The sequence below is a fragment of the Hyperoodon ampullatus genome (genome assembly GCF_949752795.1).
Source record: "Hyperoodon ampullatus genome assembly, chromosome: 19".
Classification (NCBI taxonomy): Eukaryota; Metazoa; Chordata; class Mammalia; order Artiodactyla; family Ziphiidae; genus Hyperoodon; species Hyperoodon ampullatus.
This window is the reverse complement of record NC_136932.1, coordinates 17,037,970-17,063,564: the sequence shown is the minus strand read 5'-3', so window position 1 is coordinate 17,063,564 and position 25,595 is coordinate 17,037,970. Positions and strand designations below refer to the sequence as shown.

Below are 25,595 nucleotides of genomic sequence, written 5' to 3'. Positions count from 1 at the left end.
TTTCATCATCAAAGTCAAAAGACAAATAACAAACTGGAAAAAAATATTTGTAAGTCATAGAGAAGACTGACCTTCCTGATAAATAGAGAAAGATCCTAGAAACTGTTTTTTTTTTTTTAAAAAAACCCACCGGTAATCCAGTAGACAAATAGCGAAGAATGTAAGCAGGCGGTCCATGGAAAAGGAGCACAAGTCACTGTTAAACGTGTGAAAGGATATTCAACCTGACTTGCAGAAAGAGAATTCAATTTAAAACAACATGAAGAAATGCCATTTTTCATCTCTCAGCCCAGCAGAAATCCAAATCATGCTGTCTTCGCAAAGCTGTAGGAAAACCAGCACTCTCGTACATTGCTGGTGGAAATGTAAACTAGTGTAACCCAAATGGAGGGCAGCGTAGCGTCATCTGTCAAAATTACAGATGCGCCAGCACTTTGACACAGCCCTTCTACTTGTCAAGGGACAGCAAAAAAATAGTAACTTAAATGCACATTGATGGGGTAACTAGTTAAATTATGCTACATCCGTGTTATGAAAAACTGAAGTTTTTTTTAAAGAAACTAAACATTGATATGAAAAGATCAACGAAATATATTGCAACGTGAAAGGCAAGATACAGAGAATCTGTATAGCACAATCCTGCTTTTGGGGGGCAGGGGAAGAGAAGAGAAAATGGGTGTGTGAGTGTGAGGCACACACGTACTCGTAATGGCCTCTGTTGAATTTAAAATTCTCTGGAAGGTTGAGTAAGGAGAGAAGAACTCAGCGGACAGGCCGTGGGGTGGGAAGAAGATGCTTCCATTTGCCCCTTTCTTCTGCTTTTGAATCATGTGAATGTATTATATGTTCAAAAATTTTTCAATTGGAAAACCAGTTAGCAGTAAGCAGAACCCAGAAACTAAAACCACGGCTTTTTGCTCATAAAGAGTAGAAATGATTACAGACTTCAAATTAAGTCTTTTCACAATCAGGCTGGCAAATAATCCTGTTAATGATGGGACCAGAAACATCAAATTGATCAGTTAAAATATTGTATATTCTTGGCAAACCTGGCTCTGGCTGCAGAGTAATGATTAAAATCACCTCTAGAGAAGCCGCTTCCTTGAGGAAAGTGAGCCTGTTAGTTTACAGTCACCCCACATGCTCTGTCCTGTGACTGTGGCAGGCTCAGTTTTGAAAGCACTGTGAAGAATGCTTTATGTATGGTAGTAACGCATTGTTAGAGCCCCCTTGTTGCAGAAGAGCAGGAGATTCTTGAGGGGTCCCATCCTGACGCTCAGCCCTTCCGCGGTGCCCTGCTGCCCCCTCTCCATCTCGCTGCCCTTTCCTTTCCACTGGACTCCCTCCTTTTGTCTTCATCCTCTCCCTCACCGCCATTTCCCTACTTATTTTTTTTCTCCACCCTACAGGCCATAAGCGATGAATAATTAACAAAATTAATAGGTTTTTTTGGTCCCTTTCATCTTGTCTTTTCTGTTGGAATGAACACCCTATATTTTGTCATCTTTTAGAATAAAGCTTATAAAAGGGGAAAAGCCATGTAATTTTTAGTAAACTTTGTATGGTTATTATAGGGTCGTGTCCAAGGGAGCACTTATTATGATTATTTGATAATGGAAGCAGTACATATTTGTGATGAACTAAATTCATTCTCTGGAGAAAAGAAATAATTATCTTGCTTTTTTAAGTCCATAACTTGCACACATATGCCAACCTCAGAAGCACCCTGAAGCATTTCATAGCACGAGCCGCCAAATACCGTCAGGGCGATGTGGAGCTCAGCATTGCTCAGCAGTAACAGAGAGAGACACTGTGACATGTAAATCAACATGAATTTTAGGCATCTCCCATTTCTGGAAGAAGTGCATTAAAGCGTGACTCATGGACTTTCTCCTTCCCACACTTGATTCTAGGGCATGAAAACATCTGGCAAGCAGGACGAGGCCTGGATCATGACCCGGCTGATCAAACAACTCACAGACATGGGCTTCCCGGTGACTGGCGTCTTACTTTACTCCTCCCGCCATGTGTCCTGCCCTGCATGGCCCTGTTGTGTCCTGCCCACCTTTGTCATGTGTAACACGGAAGGAAGACTTGGGGGATGAGATTGTTGGCAAAACCTAACTCGTAAATTCCCCTTTCACCTGGGCGCTTCTGCTTAGGGATCATTGCTTTGAACTACAGCAAAGATCCACATCATTTCTATCAAGAAAGGTGTGAGAACCTTTTCTTAGAATAAAAAATGATGTGTGATTTTTAATTTTCATTGGTTTATACAGTTTTATATTTTCTTTTCATTTATAATTAAAAGTGAGTTTTCATTCGTTTATGCCATACATTGACCAAGATCTCAAGAGAAAACTTGGTATAAAGTAGTAAAGCCTCATGTCCAGATAAAGAATCCTAACCAGACCTATTTGCTTCCTGAGTTTCAGATCGTGTGTAGGGAGAGTTGGAAATCTTAGGGTCTTCTTCTGAAAATGCCTCCCAGTCTCTTCAGTCCCTAAGAGCCAGTGGCAGGAGTTCAGACCATGAGCAGTGCCTCCTGTATCTGCCATGTAGCCCCTTCAATATCTGTCATGTAGCCCCTTCAATATCTGCCACATAGCCCCTTCAAATGTCTTCTTTCCAAATCTTTATTCAAATGAGTGTTTACCTTTTGATTGCTGCAGATGTCCCTAAAGGATGGGTGTAGAGTGGCCCCAGACTGGAGCAGGGGACCACATACTTCACGTGGGGTGCAGGCCCCTGACCCTGTGCGGGCGCGGCCGGGGACCCAGCCTCCCCACGGGTGAGGTGATAGGCCCACACCGGCCCTGCAGTGCTTCAACACCATGCCCAGCTTGGTTTTGGCCTCCACCGAGACTAGTCTGTTTCAGTCAGAGAGATAATTATCAAAATGAACCTATGTGTTTTGTGTTATGTTGTTTTTACATTTTTTGGTAAAAAGTAGTTTACAGCAGAGCCTAGAATCTGACTCTTGCCGTGACTTCCTGCAGCTGCCCTGGGAGAGGTTTCACCCTGCTGAACCACAGAGTCAGAAATAAGACTCTCCCGGCACTGGACATTTGGGGTTTAAAGTGTTAAATATAAGTTCTTACCTCTAAAAATCAATTCAGTACATTTTCTTATTACAAGTATTTTTTATTTAGAAGACATTTCTCTCTGACCACAAGGAAGAAAAGTATTTCTAGTTCCAGAACCTAACAATATTAGGTTAATATCAGTCACTTCCCTGAGTTAATAGTGATAGAGCTCTTTACAAGCTTTTCCTTTTGTTAACACACAGTCCTAGTGAAAACTCTGTTTCCCTCCACAGAGAGAGCCAGCTGAAGAGGCCTTGAAGAGTAATAATATGAATCTTGACCAGGCCATGAGTAAGTAAGATGACATACCTAAAGCACACTTTTTTTTAAAGGTACCAGTTTGTGAGTTTTGATGTTCAGAGTCGTGGGTTAATGGATGAATACGTGCTGGGGAGACAAGACCACCCGCAGGACGTGCACCTGCCACGGGGCCAGTCCCTTAGGACTGGTGGGTGCTGGGAACAAATGGCCAAACACCACATTGAACCGCGTTTGCATTTTCTGTTTTTTGGGGTTTTTTTTTTTTCCATTTTTGCAACAAATAGATGAATTTTTTCTATCTCCGTCTATTTTGAGTGGGGAGATAGTGACCCTCTTGAAGAAAGGCACTGGGACCACGTGCCCACCTCATTGGGTGCTGAGTGAGCTGTTCTTGTGCCGCGCCCGGCAGGGCTTGCTCAGGGCCCCACAGGAGCATCACCTGCTGGCTGAGAGACGAGAGTTACTGTCAAGGAACAAGCAACCCTAGTTCTGGAATTGCTTTAAAAATAATATCAATTATGTTAAATGTTTACATGTAAAATACAGCTTCTTCTCATCATTCGTGGTACTTATGTCCTATAAAGTCCCTGCAGACACTGAATCAGGAAGTACTAAACCCTTGCTCCTCGGGAACATACAGGGTTGAGGTCGTCTGAGCCTCTGGCCACAGCATTTTTGTCAACCAGTCCACACGTAACCTTGTTTTATGTGTGTTTCTGTTTAAAGACACCGTATTTAATATGTATTTCTCACAAATAATTATGTGCCATATTTCTTTATAATAAAGCATTAGCTACGAAGGGTTGAACATCCTCCTGACCCTGGATAATGTGACCATAGATTTTGTTCCCTTTTCGACTCACACCAACGCCGTGAGCTATGCTTTTTTTAAATAAGTCATCATCTTGTGAATCCACAAATTTAACCTCTTTCCATCTTTGCTGAAGCTTCATCTCACGCTGTAGACATTACTTGAGCTCCCCAACACAGCCTTATACACGGTGGGGACATTCTGTCCCTGTTCCGGCTGCACTGCCCTGTTCATCAGCTGAACTCGGCCGCCTGGGCAGCGCTGCTGCAGCAGCTGCTAAATGAAGCAGGCACCATGCAGCCTTCTGGCGCTTAGGACACTAGACAGCACATTGGCTTGGGGAACATGGGGACCACTGCGATGACCAACAAAAAGCACAGAGATAGCCCTAAATACACCACAAAAGGACACCTGTCACTTTGTGAGAGTCTGATCTGGGAATGTGTGTGTCGGGGGCTCAAATTCTTCACCGCCCCACGCGTCCACAAGTGACCAAAAAGCGCCATAATGTTGATTTGGGGGCTACAAGTATCTTTTGGCAAGTAGGTGAATTCACAAGCTCGGAATTCACAAATAATGAGGATCAACTTTATAATCACATGCAAATGCCAAATGGGTGGTATAAGCTGCCAGGACAGAGGGAATCGGTGTGAGCTGGAGGGAGTTAGTCCTGCCTCCCTAGAGCCGTGAGGCGGTGCAGAGTCAGAGGGAGTGGAACAGACACCAGTCTCTGAATCGGAAGAGCACAAGGACAGACTCTGTCTGCTTTGCGTTGTATTGTATCCCCGACGTTCGGACAGGGCCTTACAGCCAGTAGGGACTCAGCAGGTGGAAATCGATGGCCATGAGGCGGGGCAGCCAGGGAAGGGCCCTCTTTGGAAAAAGAGGTGACAAGTCCCAGGGGAGAGGAAGGGCCCAGCCCCACAGTGGCAGAGGTGGCCGGCGTGGCTGCGAGGGACGAGGAGCAGGGGCCAGACCACAGACTCCCGGGCCCGGCCAGAGCCAAACTGAGGCCCCTGTCTTCTGGGGGTGAGCGTCTTAACTCCTTCCCTGAGGGGTAGGCTGGTGCCCATCTGTGCTCGGAACTCGCAGCCGACCCCCAAGGCATCTCGTTTCAAGTGCTGCTTCTGTCTGCTGTGCCCCAGGCGCTCTGCTGGAAAAGAAGGTGGACGTGGACAAGCGTGGACTGGGAGTGACCGACTACAATGGGATGGTCACCAAGCCCCTTGGCTGCCGCCCACCGATCTCCAAAGAGTCTTCCGTGGACCGCCCCACCTTCCTGGACAAGGTATGAGTTTAGGTGGCTTTTTGTTTGCTTTTAACAAGAGGTGTTTTTCGTTTTCACTGTGTTGGATTAAAAAGTTATTGGGCTATAATATTTAAGTGACTTTTACCCATTTTTCTAATATATATGAATGTTTAACTCAAAAGAGGTTGTGTTATATTTCATATGATGGGACTAGGAATAAAAATACTGAAATTGAAAACTGATTTTCATGTTAGCGGGTGAACTTGGCTGCTTCAATTTGTCCAATAAACAAGGGTCCATCAAAGTTCTGTTTTACGGTCTTACTTTATATGCACAGTTCTTCCCACTGGAAATGATGTATTACATGTCTAATCTCAGGGAAAAGTTTCTAGAAGTGGTTAGGCATGGGCACCCATGTCTCATGGCCCTTGCTTGGATGGGCTACTTCAGAAAACATGCAGGGGTCTGTGGGAAAATCCCCTTAGATGTTTCAGCAAGTGTAGTCGCCAGTTGATTCCCCTTAGTATTGTCATGCTTGGTGCTCCCTCTCCAGATTGGTGTGACCTCAGAGGGGGTAAACAGCATCCCGTTAAACTCAATCAAAATATTCATCCTTGGAAAAAAAAATGGAAGCAAGAAAGGACAAGTTTAAAGCAAACAAGCAGACTAAAAGCAAGCTCATAGGAGAAGAGATGAGAGTTCGTCTGTTCTCAGATTAGCAGTGTCCTCTGCCAGCACCGCACACAGTGGAGCCCTCGCCTTGCCCGGCACCACTGTGCCCAGAGAAATCGGAATTTCAGACAACATGAATCCTTTTTGGACCATATTTATTCTCAGATATTATTAGCAGTTTATCTGAAATTCCAGTTTAACTCCACACCCTGTATTTTTATTTGCTAACTGTGGGACCCTGACTTATTTCCGTATCTTTAAAATGTGAAATAATAGTACAGGTTTGGGGACTTCCCTAGTGGTCCAGTGGTTAAAACTCTGCACTTCCATTGCAGGGGGCATGAGTTTGCTCCCTGGTCAGGCAGGGAACTAAGATCCTGCATGCCGCATGGCATGGCAATCAATCAGTCAATCAATAAATACTGCAGGTTTGTTGTGAAGTTAGATGAGATAAATTTACAAAGGACCTGGCACCCAATAAATGTAAAAAAATAATAATAACAAGATTTTTGTCTGTTTTATAATTTACCTTATTATTAGGTTAAACCATATGAAATTGCTGTTTGTAGGTCAAAAACATTTGAATGTCAGCAGATTTCAACCTAATGTATACCTAGAGCCTTGCTAATAACTTCTCAAAAGGAGCCTGTTTATTTGAAAATGGTTGTAAAGTGTTTTCCAAGTAAGACTTTTTACAGTGTTTGTCTCTCTTCTAATTCCTACACGTAGGCAGGGTCAGTAGTGATGAGAATATTATAAGCTGATATGTGTTTGTAAAATAGTTGTTAAAATGAAAACAGCATCTTAATCCTGTTTCTCTTTTTTCTTTTTCCCCTCTTCCTTTTGACCATTTCTCCATTTTCCTGTCCACACATTTTTGATCTTTTAATTCTTTGTTCATCCGCATCCCTTTCTGTGTCCCGGGAAACTTGTGCTTTGTGTGCGGACGGGCACTGCACACAGCTCACGCTTTCTTTCCCCAATCAGGATGGCGGCCTCGTGGAAGAGCCCACGACTTCACCATTTTTGCCTTCACCAAGCCTGAAGCTCCCCCTTTCCAACAGTGCACTCCCTAATCAGGCCCTGGGCGGGATTGCCTCAGGGCTGGGCATGCAAAACTTGAATTCTGCTAGACAGGTAAGGCTGTTGGTAGAGGGCCACCACGGTCTCTCTCACTTGCCTTAAAGAAAGTGTGTTTGACACGCAAACCTTCTTATTTTTGATTAATGCCTGCATTTGAAAATATAACTGAATATGTAAAGGAAGCTGAAATATAAGGATTTCCTTCCAAGTGATGTACTGCTGTCAAGAATTGAATCCAGTTCTTGAAATTTAACCATGTTATAGGAAATGCTTCAAAATTATATTTATTTTTACATGTAACTAAAACACCCTTGGTACTAAAGTACTGCTAGTGAAATGACATGGACCGCAGAGCCGTCTTCACCTGCCCGATGCGTTCACAGGTCCAGGCAGTGCCGTCCTGTCTCTCCTGACAGTCGAAACCTTAAATGCATTGATCTGCAGGAAAACGCCATACTCTCCCCTTTTCCCCAGAAACAGAGGTGACATCTCTTGCAGGTTCTCAGTGGTTTTCAGAGTGATGTTGGCACTGTTCCCTGCCTTTGACACTCTTGGGGGAGGTGAAAGTCACCCTGAACGGAGGGACCTGGGGTTTTGATCGACGGCCGCCTCGTGTCACTTCTCTCCCCTGGAATGAAATGATACGAAAGCGCATCACGCTCTTCCCATCCACAGAACTGCTCTTCTTGATTTTCTCCCGGGGGAGGTTCACATACACACAGCTCTGAGCCTTCTCTTCCAGCGATGCTGTGAGATTTGGGGTGGCTGGCGGCAGTTCTCAGTGGCACCCCATCCGCATGATCCTGGCCATCTCTTGTTGCCCACTGGGCTGCGGTGCCAGTTTCAGCTCTTCTGCTGTCAGGAAGTCAGCGGCCTGGCCGGCGGGCCCCGGGTATCAGAAACCCAGTCAGGAGAGTAGAAAGAAGCACTCAAATATATATATAATATTATAAATATATATTATATTTATATATATTTTATATATATATATATATATATAATATATATATTTAACACAAAGTTAACTGCCTGGACTTGTTCATGTATTCAGTTTCAGGTTTGTTGAAATCATAATTATATTTCCTTTTGGAAAATGTCCTGTTGTCCCAGGTTAGTGCTCCCCACACATGATGCCCTTTACCCCAGCACAGACGGTGCCCACACAGCTCTGCCTGCTGCTCCTGTGCCTGGCTCTGTGTAATTATAGGTTCCTGGAACATGACGGCCTTGTTGGGGGGCACCTAAAACTGGCTCTGTGGGCGGCTTCTGTGATTTAAAGACATAGGCTTCACGGGCAGATCTTCTGTCATCTGTACCCAGTTTAGACAGCACTTCTTAAACATCCCCTTTGGTTCACGTTGAGAGTGGCAGGAAGCAGGTGCAGCCTTCCCCCCGCCGCTTGCTCCCAGGCGACTGTGTAACGAGCTCTCCGCCTCCCTGCAGACACCGAGTGGCAATCTGGGCATGTTTGGCAGCAGCGGAGCAGCACCAGCGAGGACCGTGCAGCAGCCGCCACAGCCGCCCGTGCAGCCCCTGAGCTCCTCCCAGCCCAGTCTCCGTGCTCAAGTGCCTCAGTTTCTATCCCCTCAGGTCAGACCCGCGTCCAACTGCGCTACACTGAGAGCCAGTCAGCCCTCCCGTGTTAACCTGTCCGTCCCACCTCCTGCCCTGGGAGGCATTTCCAGAGCTGCTTCCCCCAGGGACCCCGCCCCACAGGCCAGGGCTGGGCCTCCTCCCGTCAGAGTGCTGTTGCCGGGTGACACATGCCAGTGATGGGACTTCTGTCCTGGTCTTGAGAAGATTACTCGGATGAACCCATTGAACTCTTCTAGATTGGTGGGAGAGGAAAGTGGCAAGTGAAATTGCTTGGGACGTAAAAGAAAATTCTTAGAAGCAGTGAAGGACTGTGTCATGCTTTAGTGACAAACTAAATGTGACAGTATATAATAGTGTCTAGATCACAGACTTTTTAGTTAAGTTTATTCTTTAGTATTAGATCATTTTAAAACAAAAGAGCAAGTAGAGTTAAGGAAAAGGATATTGTTTTGCATAGCTCTAAAGCATAATATCAGCTTTTTTTCATATTAATATTGTTTACTTTTAGAACATTTCCATAATTTTTGACTTTGGACTGAGTTTTTAATTACAGTGTTACAGTCCTTACCACTTAAAAGAATATTCAATAATAGATTAAAATGGTAAATCATAGAATTCGCTGGAAGTAATTATTCCTCCACAGTTGTTTGACCAGAGATCTGTGCACTGAGTTGAGATGGCTGAAATCTGGGTAAAATAATAGTAAAATTCATTAAACAGGATACACTGTAAGCTGCTACAACAAAGAGATCCCGAAATACAGACACTCAGACGAGACAGACAAGTAATTCTCCCCCAAGCAACAGAGCAGAAACTAGCAGCTCTGCCTCGGCCATTTCCCAATGACAGGAGGGAAGGCAAGAGACATACCACTTCCACTCATGTCCCACTGCCCAAGCCTAGTGACATGGCCACCCCAGCTAAGGCGCAGGAGCAGAGACAGGTCCTGGAGACAGAGAGTAGCCTTCCGCACACTCAGCAAGCCAGCGTGTCCCAAACGTCACTCATCTGTGTGCCTCCCACGACTGTTACATAATGTGTTTTCTTTAAGTTGACTTGCCTTCTTAATTTAGATAAATTTATTCTTAAAACTGAACATATCCGTCATAAAGAGAAAAAGCAACATTTTTCTAATACACGTTAGACAACTATAAAAGATACTCTTCCGTGCTCTACCTAAAACCATCTTGCGTAAACGCTGTGATAAGCGTACAGCGCACGCTGTGGAAAACACTGAGCTGGCCAGTGCCAGGCCCCTGAAGGGTTCAGAGCAGTGAATGCCAGTTGGGCAGGGAGGCAGGCTGACCGTCGCGGTCAGGGCTGGCCAGCCACACCAGGGCATGTGCCACATGGGAGGCTGGGCAGCCGGGCCCCCCGAGAGGAATGGCTGGTCCCACAAGCAGGGGGAGACCACTTCCCGAGCGTGTCAACTTGAGAAGGGGTCCCTGCCTGCCCTGGAACGAGGCCCCCCGGTCAGGTGGCCGCGGTGCCATCTGCCGAGCTCCTGCGGCGACTGGTCCAAGGCGCCTGTGTGAGACGCAGACACTGGCCTCCTTTGAGGAGGCTCGAACTTCCTCCCAGAGACCACGCCTTCGCTGTCTCCCACCCTTAAACGATGCCCACTTAGCTTCATTCCGACAGAACGTGAAACCAGTTACCGATGGGAGTAACCCAGAGCCTTAGAAAGTTAATTCGTAACTAAAATATTTGGAGGAAGAAATCTCTTTCTTGCCATCTGCCTTTACCTCCCTCCCTCCCTTCCTTCCTTCCTTCTTTCCTTCCATATTATCCACAAAAGCATGTTAACTACTAATGCTAAAATGTCTGTAAACTTTTTAATGGCTTTTGAAGTTCACTGAGACAAATATAACTATCATTACTCAGTTTTGAATCTCAAAAAACTGCACAGACAAGTAAATGTTTGAATAGAGAATTCATGTCTAATGGTGCATTTTTTGTTAACAGGTTCAAGCACAGCTTTTGCAGTTTGCAGCAAAAAACATTGGTCTCAACCCTGCACTATTAACCTCGCCAATTAATCCTCAGCATATGACGATGTTGAACCAGCTCTATCAGCTGCAGCTGGTGAGTGGGTAGATCTGCTCGGGTTCTAGGACAGAGGAAGAGCCTTCTCCCCGTGAGCTCTGGGATGTGCCAGCAACATGCACGCCGACTGAAGAAAAGCAGTCACTGTAACGCTTTTCTTCACATCGGGGAATGTCATTGAGACTTTCATGAAGTTTGTAAACTATTAAAAGAATTAGGAAGTTCTTCACTTAAGGGTGTTTCCACTAAGCTTTGTGGGTTCTTTGGCCCCTTCGTGATCACAGTCTTCCAGATCTGACAGTTAGGGTGTCTGTTAGCTCTCAGCCAGCCTTTCTTATCTGAACCACAGAACCCAACAAATCATTTCATGATAGTTCTCTAAATTCTTCCAAGGATGGTCTACACAGATACCATTCTAGAAGCAAAAGACAGAAGTTACTTCATTACATACAGGAGATGAGATGCCTTAGAGATTAGGACTTGATTCTCTCAGAATCCCTCTTGAGAAAGGCTGATGTAGCCTAATAATTCTTGCAAGTGTTATAGTTTAACATATGTTGAATTTTTAATTTTCAACAGTCTTACTGCTTTTACCATGAAATGCCATGGCATTGTATCCCTAGATGCATCCTGAATTTATATTCCCTGAAGGGCCCAGTATATTATTTCCTTCTTTAATACGTTGACACCTGATTTATTTAGAAGTCTTGCCCAACAGCTTCATCTCCTAGAAAATGACCAGGAGTCATGAAGGAAGAAAAGCCTCCAATAGACAAAACCATGCTGTCAGCCTTTCCTTACGGGGGAGCCCTGGGCTCTCAGTCCTGACCCTTCAGCGTTTGTTAGACACACGTCTGACCGTCTGGGTGTCTGGTTCCAGGTAGTGGCCAGGTGGGGTGGGGGTGACCTGGGACAAGCCGCAGTGCAGTGAAGTACCCAGGGCCCTGGGCATGGGATCCGGGCCGGGACTGGACTTCACTGGGAAAAGGGAGCCAAGCTGCCTCACAGTCATGCTGTAAGGCCCCTGGGCGGTGTGCTGCCGCCAGCACCAGGAAGGGACCACTGACCTCGGGGGGAGCAGCTGAGAAGCACACTACTTAGAGCTTTCACTGCAGAGGAAGACGGCTTTCCACTCCTTGATAACACGGAGGGCGGCTGGATTCTGATGTGAGACAGAACTCGTTATCAGTCGTACTGACGTTCTGGAATCCTTTATTTATACATAAGTTTTATTGACCTCTGTAGTGTAAAAGATACCAAGAAAATGTTGGATTATGTTTAATCTGCTCTGTTTTAAAAACAATGTACACTGTTTTAACATTTTTTTCCGGAAAAATTGCTAAAATGAAGTTTCAGTACATCCTAAGGTTAAGTTTTAGAGCCTATAAGGATTCACTTAAGTGAAGTATTTTATTCCTCTCTAATTTACAGATTAATGAGGCATTTCTAGTAGTATAATCTCTACTTCTACTTGGATTCTATTTCAATACATCCTCTTGCCCAGAAGGTCCCAAAAAATCCATGTTGTAAAGAAAAAACTTACAATATTCAGCCAACTTTCGAAACAAATGATCCGGCCTTCTGCCTCGTTGTGGGAAGAATCTGACGATCATTCTCGCTGGCTTCGTGGACGGGGTCTGTGTGGCAGAAGTGGCCACGTCTGGACCTCAGGCTCTCTGTGGACCGAGGCCACACGTGGCTCCTGGTAGCTACGAGCCCTTTAACGTGTATTGTTCTGTCGCCGCCGATCACTGCTGTCCTGCCACATGGTCTGAGCCATTCTGGACAACTTGCATCTTTATAAGGGAAAAAAATCTTTTATTTTCCCCTCATTTCTTTTTTATTTTTAGTTTGTATGAATCGAGCAGAAGAATTTTGATCTCTCCATTAACTGAAAAATATTTGCTGACACACCTCATTACCAGCACTAAACAGGGGTACTGACTGAGTTACTTTGTAAAGTCTGTGCACTAGAAAGATTTTGGAAAGACATGTCTCCTTTTGAAAAAGCTTCATGCCTCACGCTATGCTTAAACCACAGGATGGTAAGGGGACCGAGAATCTGTGCCTTTTTTTTTTTTTTTTTACACTAATGTACAGAAGTGGAACCCTTTGTTGGGGCTTTCTTACAATCTATTGGACGCTTCTCTTTGTGTCCACAGGCGTACCAACGTTTACAGATCCAGCAGCAGATGCTACAGGCCCAGCGGAACGTTTCCGGACCCATGAGACAACAGGAGCAGCAAGTAGGCGCCCCCTGGGTGGCTCAGCCGGGTCGCTAGCTGTCACCTCCCCTGGCCTGTTACTTGTCACTGGCTTCTCTCTCGCTCAGCCTCCCGTTTTGAAAGCCTCGGCGTCACCTGGGCTGGGGAGGAGGGCGGCCCAGACGTCCCTCCCAACCCGCTGACCGCGCGTCCCTGCCCGCAGGTTGCGCGCACAATCACTAACCTGCAGCAGCAGATCCAGCAGCACCAGCGCCAGCTGGCCCAGGCCCTGCTCGTGAAGCCGCCGCCGCCGCCCCCGCCGCACCTGTCTCTGCACCCCTCTGCAGGCAAATCGGCCCTGGACAGCTTCCCCCCCCACCCCCAGGCCCCCGGCCTCCCCGACCTGCAGACCAAAGAGCAGCAGTCTTCACCCAGCACCTTCGCTCCCTACCCTCTCGGTGAGTCCGGGTCGACACCGACCGCATGTACCTGGCGGGGCTGAAATAGCTGGGCAGAAATGCAGTTCCAGGCAAAACCAGAGTGAGGCTGTCTCAAGTCTCCTTCGTAAGGGAAGGACCCTAGCTGTCTTCGCAGAGCAAGAATTTTTGCTGCGCCCATAAGTGCTTTCAGTATAAAATCTTTGAAAGTAGTACCAGAATGATCTCCTCTCCACTGTTGAATCGGCGCTTTGTTCCATCCCTGGCTCTCTCCAGCCTGAACTGCTGGGAACAGGAAAGGTGTGCAGATTTCTGTGAACCAGGCACTTCTTAAAAAGCCATGGTTGCCCACACAAGTCCTATAGTGCAGAGCACAGTTGTGTAATCATCCGGATCAACACGCACACCCTCACCCCCAACCGATAGGGCGCCCGCCCAGCACTTGAAACCCGCAGGCCAGTGGCAGATGTGGTGCCGCCCTCGAGGTCACACAGGCCAGCCAGGAGGGACACAGGTTACAACGTTGAAGACCGTCAGAAGGTCTGTGTCAGGAAAGTGATCGTACGGGGAATATTGTTGACCCGTGAATAACACGGGCTGAAACAGCGTGGTCCACTTACACGTGGGTTTTTTCCCATAAATAACGGTGCTACATGACCTGCGGTTGGTTGAGTTTGCAGGTACAGAGGACCGGCTGTAAAGTTATACCCGGATTTGTGACCCCTGCGTTGTTCGAGGGTCAGCTGTAATTTGCTGTAAGAATCCAGAAGCGGGTGAAAGTGCCTCAGGCTTATCAGGTTGGCTGTTAAGAGTCTGAAGCTACAGGGCAAAGGGAATTAGTTACCTGAGAAATACATATCCAAAGGATCAAAGGCCAGTTGAGTGACAGTGAATTTCGGCTAATGGTGTCCCTTTCTGTGTAACACTACCAACATCTCTGAGAAGAGAGGTATGTTCTGATCACATGAGCACTTTCTACTTGACATGTAACCAGTGTGGTGTGTCTTTAACACAAAACTGACGAATGCTAAACTGCGGTTCTTCTGTCCCTTCATGATTGTCCCACCCGTTACTTTCCTCTGTGTTGAAGAAGCAGAATAGTCTAGTAGTTAAGACCTGCCTTAGGAATCAGGCCACCACACTGCCCCCACGACTAAGCTGCCTGGCTGCTCTTTGTCTCAATTTCCCCATCTGTAAAGTGGGAATAGTTACCTCATAGGGTTCTTCTAAAGATTTAGTGAACTAACGGGCAAAGTACTTTGTAATAGCAAGCATTTGGTAGAATGTTGGCTACTTATGTAAATACTTCTTTTTTAACAATAGTTGTTTTAGAAGAAAATTCAGTTCCATCTATTGTCCTGAAATGTTTAGCTTCAGCTTCCTAGTATCCTAGTATCCATCTGTCCTCTTAACCTATATTTAGAAAATGAAGTACACAAATCTTTACCCTTAAAGGTTTTTTCTTACTACAAGTGAAAAAATTAGTGCCTTGAATCTTCAAAATTGATGAAAAATACTTCTGATAATATTTTATAATCACATTAAAGTTTAAAAATAAATGTGTTAAAAATAGATAGCTAGGGCTTCCCTGGTGGCGCAGTGGTTGAGAGTCCGCCTGCCGATGCGGGGGACGCGGGTTCGTGCCCCGGTCTGGGAGGATCCCACATGCCGCGGAGCGGCTGGGCCCGTGAGCCATGGCCACTGAGCCTGTACGTCCGGAGCCTGTGCTCCGCAACGGGAGAGGCCACAGCAGTGAGAGGCCCGCGTACCGCAAGAAAAAAAAAAAAATAGATAGCTAATAAAGTTTAAGAAAGTTAGCTTGTAAAATTGCCTCTCTGGCTGGTTCTCACCCCTTTTCCTCAGCAGCCCTAAGTCCCGTCCACCTTCCTTCCCGTGCAGCCTCTTCTCCGGATGCTGTCTTGACTCCCGAGCTTGTCGTCTTCCCAGGAAGACCAGGCATATAAAAACGAAAACCAGCCTTCATAGGCAGTGCAATGTGGTTATTGCAGAGCTTAGGGAAGGGAGACTGCATGGTCACCTTGCGCGGTGAAAGAAACATCAGAGCAGGGTTTAAGCATGGACCTCAAACGAGTAGAGTTCCAGTGGAGCAGAGCCAGCGTCGCACGGAAGGAGGGGCCGTCGGTGTCGGCGAGGGCTTGCCAGGCCGGCTGCCAGTGGAGGGAGGAACAGAAGGAAATGAGACGGGGAGGGTGGGGCCCGGCCATGGGACTTGGGGTGCTCTGGAGGCCAGTCTGCAGCCCGACCCCACGGTTGTGCCCTCACCTGACTGGGTCTGTGTGGGTGGAGGTGAAGGTAGCCCCCAGTGGTGTCGGACTCCCACGGGCGTTTGGTTAGGTCTGCACAGTGTGTGTGTGTGTGTGTGTGTGTGTGTGTGTGTGTGGTTGCCAACATTTAAAAATTGGCAATTTTCAACCAAAAGTGGCTTCTGGCTTCTCTTGAAAATGGCTGCCTTGGGCCTGTGTTCCATTCACTGGTTGCACGGGTAGCACCTGTAGCAGGGCGGGCACTGTCCCCACCAGGCCCGCATCACCTTCATTTGTGTTGCCTACTTGGCCCATATGGGCATTTGAGTTTGAAGCTCTTGATTTAAAGTTAAGAACAAAAATGTTCACTACCTTTGCTTCTGTACCAGGACATGTGGTGTGGGAACCGCAGGTTAGAAATGGCCTGGAAACACTGGGTCACACCTGCACTGGTCATTCTGTCCAGCCAAGCAGCCTGCCCAGCTCATGACGGGTGTCCCATCAGGGACTCTTTACTTCAGCCTTTTTGCTATCGTCCCCCTCATCTCTCTCCACTAACCCAGCACAGTGATGGCACTTGTCACGTGCCCCAGTGCATGCCTGCTTTTAGCTGTGAGAAATAAACCCAGGATCAGCTCACATTCCAGTCGGGGCAGATGGCAGCACCCACACTTTGAAATAGTTCAAGTCCTTTAAGGGAGTTTGATGTTTAATTCATAAACTCCTTAAGAGCAGACTTTTGTAAAGTGAGTTCACTAAAGGCAGCTTTGGGGTCTCCCCACCAGCTTGTTCTGTCGGTGGGACCTTAGGGTACCGTTTATGTCTCTGAGAGACTGGTTTGGATCTGGTGAGTTTGCACAAGATGCCCTGAGATCAGAAAAGACTCTCCTAATTGTTGGGACTTGTTCTGTTTTTCTGTGGGCTCTGAGAAGCTTCAGGACCACGTTTGGCACCAAAGCAAGTAAAATGAAGAGAATCATTGGTCTTACTTAATCAAAGACTATTTGTTACCATTGTCCTCCTAATTTAGGAATAAAATTCCTACAGATGTGTGTTATTAAAAAGGCAAAAAGGGGGTTTTTTCCTCCAGCATTAAAAGTTACATTTAAAATATTTGGCTGTGAATTAAGACTTAGATTGATTCTCTAGGAGAGCTTTAGAAAGTAAACGTTTAGAGGAAGAGCAGACGTATCCTGATAGCGTTTTTATTTTTAGCTGGACTGAACCCAAACATGAATGTCAGCAGCATGGACATGACTGGTGGTTTATCAGTGAAGGACCCGTCTCAGTCCCAGTCACGCCTCCCTCAGTGGACACATCCCAACCCAATGGATAACTTACCCGGTGCTGCTTCTCCACTCGACCAGAACCCCAGCAAGCATGGTACGTCTGAGCCGAGGCGTCCTGGAGTCTGGTCACTTCTTTTCTACTCGCTGATTATCCTCGTTCCGTTACTCGTACTGCATTTGTCTTCTAAGAATTCAGTGCTGAAAGCTGAATAGAAAATATTCCAAGAGACCAAACCAAACAAAAACAAACACAGAGATACAGGGAACTAGAGTAGTGGTAACCAGAGGGAAAGGGGTGGGTGGAGAGCGAAATGGGGAAAGGGGGTCAGCTGCGTGGAGACGGGTATAAACTAAGCTCTTGGTGGTGAGCACCCTGTGGTGTAGACAAAAGCTGAAATGCAGTGTCATGCCCGTGAAACTTAGATGTCAGAAACCAGTGTTACCTCAATAAGTTAAACATGTATATTCCACTTCATTACAGAGTATGTCAGATCCCAGGTAGTCAATGATCAAACCTCTCCAAGCCTCAACTTTCAAACCTTAGCTACAAACCAAGAAGTAATTGAAAATGCCCCAGAGCAACGAAGAATACAGGTCATGGCTGCACACTCATGTATCTGTATCTTCAACCAAAACTTTATCTAAAAGAAAATTTTTTCAATAAAATGATAAAACACAATAGACAATCTAATGCCTAGAATAGAGAAACAGCAAGTGCTAACAACCAGGAAATTCCCTGGCAGTCCAGTGGTTAGGATTTGGTGCTTTCACTGCTGGGGCCAGGGTTCAATCCCTGGTCGGGGAACTAAGATCCCGCAAGCTGCGAGGCACGGCCGGGGGAAAAAAAAAAAAAGCTAATAACCATAGGAGGTGATCTCACTTGCATTAAAGTTAGCTCTTAATTTCCTGGTAGCATAAACAGCAAAGGAAATTTAATAGGGTGTATAATTCTCTCTCGATATAAGGCACTCTAAAAAGAAAATTTTTCCTAATGGTTAATTCTACCAGAAAATCATCACGTGCTATTTGGGCACTTTCCTTGGCAGGAGAGAGCTCAGTCGCCCAGGGTGGGTGGGGTTAAGGCCTCCGAGTCCACATGCCAGTTTGTCCTTCCATAGTGAGGGCAGCAGACTGGGGACTGGACACAGGCAACAACAAGGACAACAGCTGACCACAGGGACTCACAGGCTGTCCCCAGAGAGCTTCACAGTGGTGTGGGTATGCATTTATCAAGAATTCCAACTTGAAAAACTGAAACAGTTCTTAAAGAGTTTGTCTTTCAAGGCCAAGTCTGGGCTCACTGAAATAGTCACTTCCCCCAGAGAGTGCTGGCCAGACCGAGTCTGACGGTTCGTGCACCTCTGCAGAGGGCGAGGCCCGGAGCCCAGCGCAGGGACTCGGGGCCCCCTGTTCACTCGGCTCTTTGTTCCCTGCCGTCCCCCCAGGTGCTATCCCTGGAGGTCTGAGCATTGGGCCTCCAGCTAAGTCCTCCATCGACGACTCCTATGGCCGGTACGATTTAATCCAGAGCAGTGAGTCACCAGCCAGTCCTCCTGTAGCTGTTCCCCATAGCTGGTCACGTGCCAAATCTGACAGTGATAAAATCTCAAATGGCTCCAGCATCAACTGGCCCCCAGGTAAGAAAGAGTGTGCACGCTTCCCTGTGGCAGCAGATCTGAACACGCCAAGCCTACGGGAACTCTTAGGCCCAGTAGAAGCCAGGATCCAAGCTCAGAATCCTGGAAGCCTTAACCCCGTAGCTTTGGCTTTTTCATTGGAAATCCATTCACCAGATAAATTGTGGGTGTGGTTGGCATCACAGGGTTTTCTGCAGCCCTCAGTTTAGTGGAAGGAGAGAGGGGAAGGAGAGTGGGGGAGGGGCGCTGTGTCCCATCCGGGCAGAGTCTGTCTGGGCTTTATCCTCCCGCCTGGACACCATCTTAGTGTTCAGCGTGGTAGCTGTAATACCTAGTTTGTTCCGAAGGATTGATGATTTACTAAAGAAAGTCTGAAGTGTGCCTCTTAACTGAATTAGCAGATTATAAACATTCCCATAAACTATCGTGAAGCAACATGAAGGTGCTCTGATACTCATGTGTTGATTTTCATTTGTTTGGAATTTTCCAGAGTTCCATCCTGGAGTTCCCTGGAAAGGACTTCAGAATATAGATCCCGAGAACGACCCTGACGTCACTCCTGGAAGTGTCCCCACCGGGCCTACCATCAACACCACCATACAGGATGTCAACCGCTACCTCCTCAAGAGTGGAGGTGAGGGGGCGCCCCGCCCGTGTCCATGCAGTGGTCTCCGTGCAGGCGCTCCAGGGCAGCGGGAGGGTGTGGGTGGTGAGGCCGGGATGTGCAAGGCACGTCCGATGGGGACCTTCTCTTGCCGTGTGATGCAGCATAGTGCTTACGGGGAAATGGAAATTGATTTGGGTTCAGTGTCTCTGCTGGATTTATTAACACATCGTTTTTTATAAACATTGTGTTATAAAATAACAATATTAACCATCAAGCTTTTTAAGAAAAAGGTTTCCACTTGAAATCTCTTTGAGCTAGAAGTGAACTGACCCTTTACTCATCCATATCAGCCAATTTTTCCTTTCCTCAAAGAGTCTGGTAAAAAGACTGAGATCTTTCCCCAGGACTTCCTTCCTGGCACCAGCTCCTGATGCTGTAAGGTTTGGCACACCCTCTTCAGACTTCAGGATCCAGTCAGAGCAAGTGATGAGCTGAGCTGCAAGGTTACAGAACATAAACATAGATTTCAAATGCAGTATCGAGAAGGGCAGTAACTTGCCTTCCCTTAAGGCCTGCAAATGAAGACGCTCTGTAAGTGCCGTTGCTGGTGGAGTTTTATCCTCATAATTCTGATAATGGGAAAGAATAGCCAGCTTGCCAGAGATGCTCAGCACTAATAAGGCCACTTGGATATTTCCCAAAACATTACTTTAGGTTTCCTACCTAAATATGGCCTGTGCGGGAGAGGCAGTTCTTATCAATGGTTCTTTCAAGTGACAGGATTCTGCGTGCCTGTGGTTCGGGTAGAAAGGCGCCATAAACACAGATCACCTTCCCATTTAGTGCCATGCATTCCTCGTGTCGCAAGGCGGCTGCATCTCAGAGCAGGGACATTGCAGGCTACCCCAAGGTCAGGGATGGATGAGTGGCACGGGGGACGAGAGGCTGTGGGATGTGGTGCCTGTTTGAGGTAGTGGGGACCGGGGGGTGGCACAGCCAGAGGTGAGACTTGGCCGTCACCCCTCGGCACCCTGTGTGTGGCCACAGGGTTGAGCCGGGCAGCCGGGTGGGTCAGCGTGTTCGAGGTTGTGGAGGGTGGGTGAGCCGTGCCGATCAGGGCAGTAGAAGACCTTGGAAAGAGTCGAGGCTGGTCGGCATGGAGCAGAGCTTCCCAACTGGTGCCTGATGGTCAGCCCATGGTTCCTGGCACCTGGGGCATCGTGGGCCACCTTCACCTTCGCACTCGTGTGCCGTGACGCGACACAGGCGTCCTGGAGGGGCAGGGGAGTTCCGAGGGCAGAGCTGAGCAGATGAGACGAATGTCAGGGCAGAGGGAAGCTCAGCCTCAGAGACGTTGGCTGAAACGGGACCTCAGCGATAGGACAGAGAGAGCTCCCTGCAGCCTCACATGGCCCTGTGTGACCTCCCGGGGCTAGAGCCCGGGGACAGCGCCTCCTCCACCCCGTGACCAGGCCTCGCCCCAGAAAGCCCTGGCTCCCCCACCTCCTGGTTTGTTTATCTGAGAGAAGGGGCAGGATGAACGGATCTTTATGTAGAACTTATTTACAAAAGGCACCACAGCCGCAGGGCCAGAAGTATACTGCAAAGGCCAGACCTCGCTGACCGCCCCTCTCCAGGGCCCACGTGCCTCACCCCACACTCGAGGGCCTTCAGGCGCCCCAGGGGCTGACCTCGCTCAGGGCCCAGCCACAAAAGCCTGTCATGTTTTTGAGTGACCAGCTTGATCTAAAATATAGAGAAGGGACTTCCCTGGTAGCGCAGTGGTTAGGAATCTGCCTGCCAATGCAGGGGACACGGGTTCGAGCCCTGGACTGGGAAGATCCCACATGCCGCGGAGCAGCTAAGCCCGTGCACCACAACTGCTGAGCCTGCGCTCTAGAGCCCGCGAGCCACAACTACTGAGCCCACGCGCCGCAACTACTGAAGCCCGCGCGCCTGGAGCCCGTGCTCCGCAACGAGAGAAACAACCGCAATGAGAAGCCCACACACCGCAATGAAGAGTAGCCCCTGCTCGCTGCAGCTAGAGAAAGCCTGCGTGCAGCAACGAAGACCCAACGCAGCCAAAAATCAAATAAATAAATAAAATACAGAGAAAAAAAATGAGAAAATGTGCCCTAGAAGGAAAAGAGTGAGAAATGCCACTGGCCTCTTGTTGTTGGCTTATTTATTTTACGTATTTTCATGATGGAATTTTTTTTTATTGAGTATACTAGGTGTTGGGTTTTTATTTGCATTTTTGTTTTTATTTATTGTCATTGGTGTTAAGTTCTGATTTGATATTAAAAATTTAAATTAGCCCAGTATTTGTTTGGATGTTATTTATAGTTTTAACCTTTATGAGGTGAATATTAACCAGCATGGTAAAATGCAGCTGTGCCATCTCCTGACAAATTGATATGAAAAGGAAAATTAACCATAATTTTATGGGACAGTTTCCATTATTAAACTAAAAATGTCAAAACTAGAACACTGTTAAAATCTAAGTATCCTACTGTTAATTATAAAAGAAATGCCACGTAGGGTTAAATAGTCTATAATTTAGGATCTTGGGTTGATTGCATTTTGTTGGTAAATGGAAGCAGAGGGTTTAGGAACTACGATTAGGTTGTCAGTAAAGCTGACATCTTTTAAAATTGAAGACCTGCAGATTACAAATAAATTTTAATGTTCATCCGCTCTCGTGCCATATTCTAAGGAGGTCAGTTACAGCAGAGCAGCTGTAAACAGCTGTGCAGGTTGTAGACTGCACAAGTCTGGGAGGTGCCACACGCCTGGTAGTCCCAGTGAAGGGTACTCCCGAGGTTGTTCAGTGCCATCCCAGCTGGGGCCGTGCGTCAGGGGCCCGTGTCTTGTGAGATTCTGTTCACGGTAGTAAACCTGACAGCCAGACTGTTGTGTGCGCCTGTCCCCTCCCCCGGCCAGCTTCCACACTCTGGCCGAGTAACTTGCCAAGTCAGAAGAGCTCTGATCCATCCTGCTTTAACCCACAAGTCACCACTGCTTCATCCTCCCTCTTCCCCGGCTTTCTGCTTTCCTCAGAAAACGGATGGGGTGACATGGAAATAGCACTGGCAGGGGTGCTCCGGGGGCCACACCCCTCCAGCGCCCCTCCCAGAAGTAGGAACAGGGTCCTTAACAGAGGGAACCGCAGTTCTGGGGACACGGTAGCTCACAGTGACATAGTTACTAACACACATTTCTCCTCAGTATTCCCGTATTCAAAAGAGAAATACGAATGGGGGAGATGGGATACGTGAGACCTTTTGAGTCAGGAAAAGTGCTGGTCTTTTTATGGCAAAATCTGTAACAGAAAGCTTGGAGTTTTGTTTTCAGTTCTGTGGATCTTGTTGGAGGTGTGAAAAGGTGGAGTCGGCCCTGTGTTTTTGTTTTTATCTTACCTGGAAGGGGAAAGCCGTGGGTGCCTTCCCAACTTGGACGTGTTGTTGTAAACACTGGGTGGTTGTTCTCTTCCCTCCTGCTGCCAGGTCTCGCCCACCCCGCCCCGGCCTCTCCCAGGGCCCCGGGCCCCCAGAGGTGGCGATGTGCCCGTGTCTTCCTCTCCTCCCCATGGTCTTGGCCACGTCACGCTCTCATTTTCCACCATTTGCACAAACGGCAGCCTAGGAGGACATTGGTTCTTGGCTGTTAGGACTCTCACGCCCAAGCTGAGCGGCTCACCCCGCAGGCCCGTGCTCACCTTTCTTAGTGCCGCGTTTGGTTCTGCAGGGTCCTCCCCACCGTCATCTCAGAGTGCCACACTGCCTTCCTCGAGTGCCTGGCCGCTCGCTGCCTCCGGCTACAGTCGCTCTCTCAGCAGCCTTGTGCCCGCTCCTAGTATTGCAGGTACGCACCTGGCCTCTCGACTTGCAGGTAGCCTTTTCTCTCTTTCCGCAAACAAACCGGACGGCCTGGCTTTTCCTGGTGGTCTGTCTGCTCCTCCCTGAGCTGGGAGGCCATGTGGTGTGTTGGAGAGCGGGCCTGAGCTTTGCTGAGCAGCCGTGGGGCCTGGGGCACCACTGCTCCCACCCACCCCCACCCCCGTGGAGTGGGAATGGTGACACCTCCTCCGTGGGCTGTCACGAAGATCCGGGGATTATGTAAACTCCCCAGGGCAGGATATGACACAGCTGCTTTCCCCTCTCCTCCCTTCCCGCCGTAGCCATGAGACCAGGGGTATAGGAGGCTTAAAGACGTGAAGGCGGCAACCTCTGGGGACCTGCTGTTAACTTGCATTGGCCACCAGGGACTAGGAGGCCACAGCAGCCCCGTGCTTCACTGCCGTCTCTGGGATCAATGCAGGGCCTGGGTTATTCCTCTCTCAGTATAGACTTTACGAGTCTTTCAAGTTAGAAATTTCTTTTAGGCTGAGAGGAGAATTGAGAATTGTTTGTCATAGTAACTTCAAAGGAATTGTTATCTGGAAATTTTAAGACAAGGATAGAGAGAGATAATGGACACACACACAAACAATGTGTACAGGTTTATGAAAAGAGGTGGAACTTAAGTAAAGAGGGTTTATTGTTTATAAATTTCTTCAAATATGTTTCTGCATTCCACCAGCCTTCTCATCCAGACTTTGTTTAAATCCGTGTAAGAATGCTGTAGGAATTCCTTTTATACCAGTGCCTAGGGGAGAAAGTAGTTTTGATGTACTTTACCATCTTATTTAAAAAGAGAGAGAAAGAGCCTCTGGATTATGTCTATTCCTTCTAATGTTTATTCCCTCTAATGTTTACAAAGGGGATGCATTAGGCCTTTAATACTTCCCAATCATTTGGCTAAAGAGATGGGCAAACTAAACCATCTTCCCATATCTCAGGCAGTTTTTTATGGCGTTTTGGTTTTTCTGATCAGTGACGCCTTTGCTCAGATGAGCATTTGTTGTTGTGAAGCTGCAGTCGACCCTGGCTGCCAGGGTGGCAGAGGTGCTCCACACGGGGCTTGTGCCGGCCTGGGCACTGCCCTGCTGCCCAAGGAGCATGGTGACAGCGACCACTCTGCCTGCTGTCCTCGCAGCTCTGGGCCGCTGAAGCGGGCATGGCAGGTGCCCCGGGCACAGGAGGGGCTGGAGCTGGTGGTCATTACTGGTTTTGGTTTTTCTCCCCAAGAGGCTTAAAACAGCCTTCCCCCAGCAAAGGTGCCAAGATGCCAAACCGCTCAGCCCTCGGCCACACCCGTTTCTATAGGCATGGAGAGCAGGTCTCAAAGCTGCAAAGATGACGCTGGTCACCGTGAGCTCAGGCGGGTTATGTCAGAGGGGGCGTGGCTTTGACAGGGGACTGACACCTAAAGAAATGGCGTAAAGGCTCTTGACCTTGATTAGTTTGCTATGAGATAAGATGTGTCCCAGCAGAATTTGTTAAGTCAGCTTTAACGCTGAACTACAAAAATGCAGTTTTTCTGGGTGGCAAGCTCATGTCTGGCACATTTAGCAAATTAAGTATCAGAAATACTGGCAAGATCTATGCCGGACACCAGCAGACTGTGTCTCTGGGCAGCAATTCAAGAGAGAGGATGCCTGTGGTCCTCGTGTGGGAGCTTGACTTGGTGCTTCATTTCGGTCACGCAGTCCTCTGGAGCCAGAGAGCGCCTGGTGTGATTCCCTAGGCGCTGCCGTGACTTTCCTTCTCTGTCTCAGGAATGCCTATGCTCCACTTCTCTGCCTTTCCAGGTAAACTGTCAGACATTAAATCGACGTGGTCCTCTGGCCCTGCCTCTCACACACAAGCCTCTCTGTCTCATGAACTGTGGAAGGTGCCCAGAAACACTACTGCACCCACAAGGCCACCTCCAGGGTTAACCAATCCCAAGCCTTCCTCCACCTGGGGAGCCAGTCCCCTCGGCTGGACCAGCTCCTACTCCTCGGGTACGCGTCCGTTCTCGTGTCCAGACGGGGTGGCGGGGACGGGGGTGTCCGTGCCTGCTCCGCTTGTCCCTTAGGGAAGATGCCTATCATTTTGTCCTGCAGCTCCTTTGTAAGGACTCCTGGACCCTGGGAGGGCTTAGGAGGGACCAAGGTGCCCTAGACCCTCGGGGACTATCTGGGCCCAGGCTCTGCTGCCTGTGTTTCAACATCAGCCCTGGGTGCTTGCACACACAGCTTTGTTCGGAGCCAGGAGGTCCCGGCAGGCGGTCTCGGCACCCACTGAGGGGCCGCGCTGGGCCCTCAGAGAGGCCCGATCAACGAGCATGAGGGTCTCGATTCCCCGTGTGAGCGCACCACCCCGTCCTAAGTTGCAGCTCTGGAGGCTTCTTCCGGCCCCCTGCTGAACTGCGGGGACGAGCAGGGTGCACAGGGCATTTAAGAAGCTGAGAGTGAAGCCAGCCCTGCA

The 25,595-nt window shown here is 48.0% G+C and overlaps 1 protein-coding gene across 1 annotated transcript in view; it reads left to right on the top strand.

The window, feature by feature from the left end:
* The window catches only part of TNRC6C (trinucleotide repeat containing adaptor 6C), a gene marked incomplete at its 3' end in the record, with an annotated part of 123,088 nt that overhangs the window by 91,903 nt on the left and 5,590 nt on the right, over positions 1-25,595 (top strand). The window contains exons 9-21 of the mRNA XM_079725340.1: positions 1,914-1,994; positions 3,320-3,377; positions 5,304-5,446; positions 7,067-7,216; positions 8,606-8,752; positions 10,724-10,843; positions 12,967-13,050; positions 13,232-13,466; positions 16,925-17,092; positions 18,444-18,635; positions 19,126-19,269; positions 22,990-23,106; positions 24,935-25,129. Of these exons, the coding sequence (XP_079581466.1) occupies positions 1,914-1,994; positions 3,320-3,377; positions 5,304-5,446; positions 7,067-7,216; positions 8,606-8,752; positions 10,724-10,843; positions 12,967-13,050; positions 13,232-13,466; positions 16,925-17,092; positions 18,444-18,635; positions 19,126-19,269; positions 22,990-23,106; positions 24,935-25,129 (1,834 nt within the window). The remainder of the gene's footprint in view (positions 1-1,913; positions 1,995-3,319; positions 3,378-5,303; positions 5,447-7,066; positions 7,217-8,605; positions 8,753-10,723; positions 10,844-12,966; positions 13,051-13,231; positions 13,467-16,924; positions 17,093-18,443; positions 18,636-19,125; positions 19,270-22,989; positions 23,107-24,934; positions 25,130-25,595) is intronic.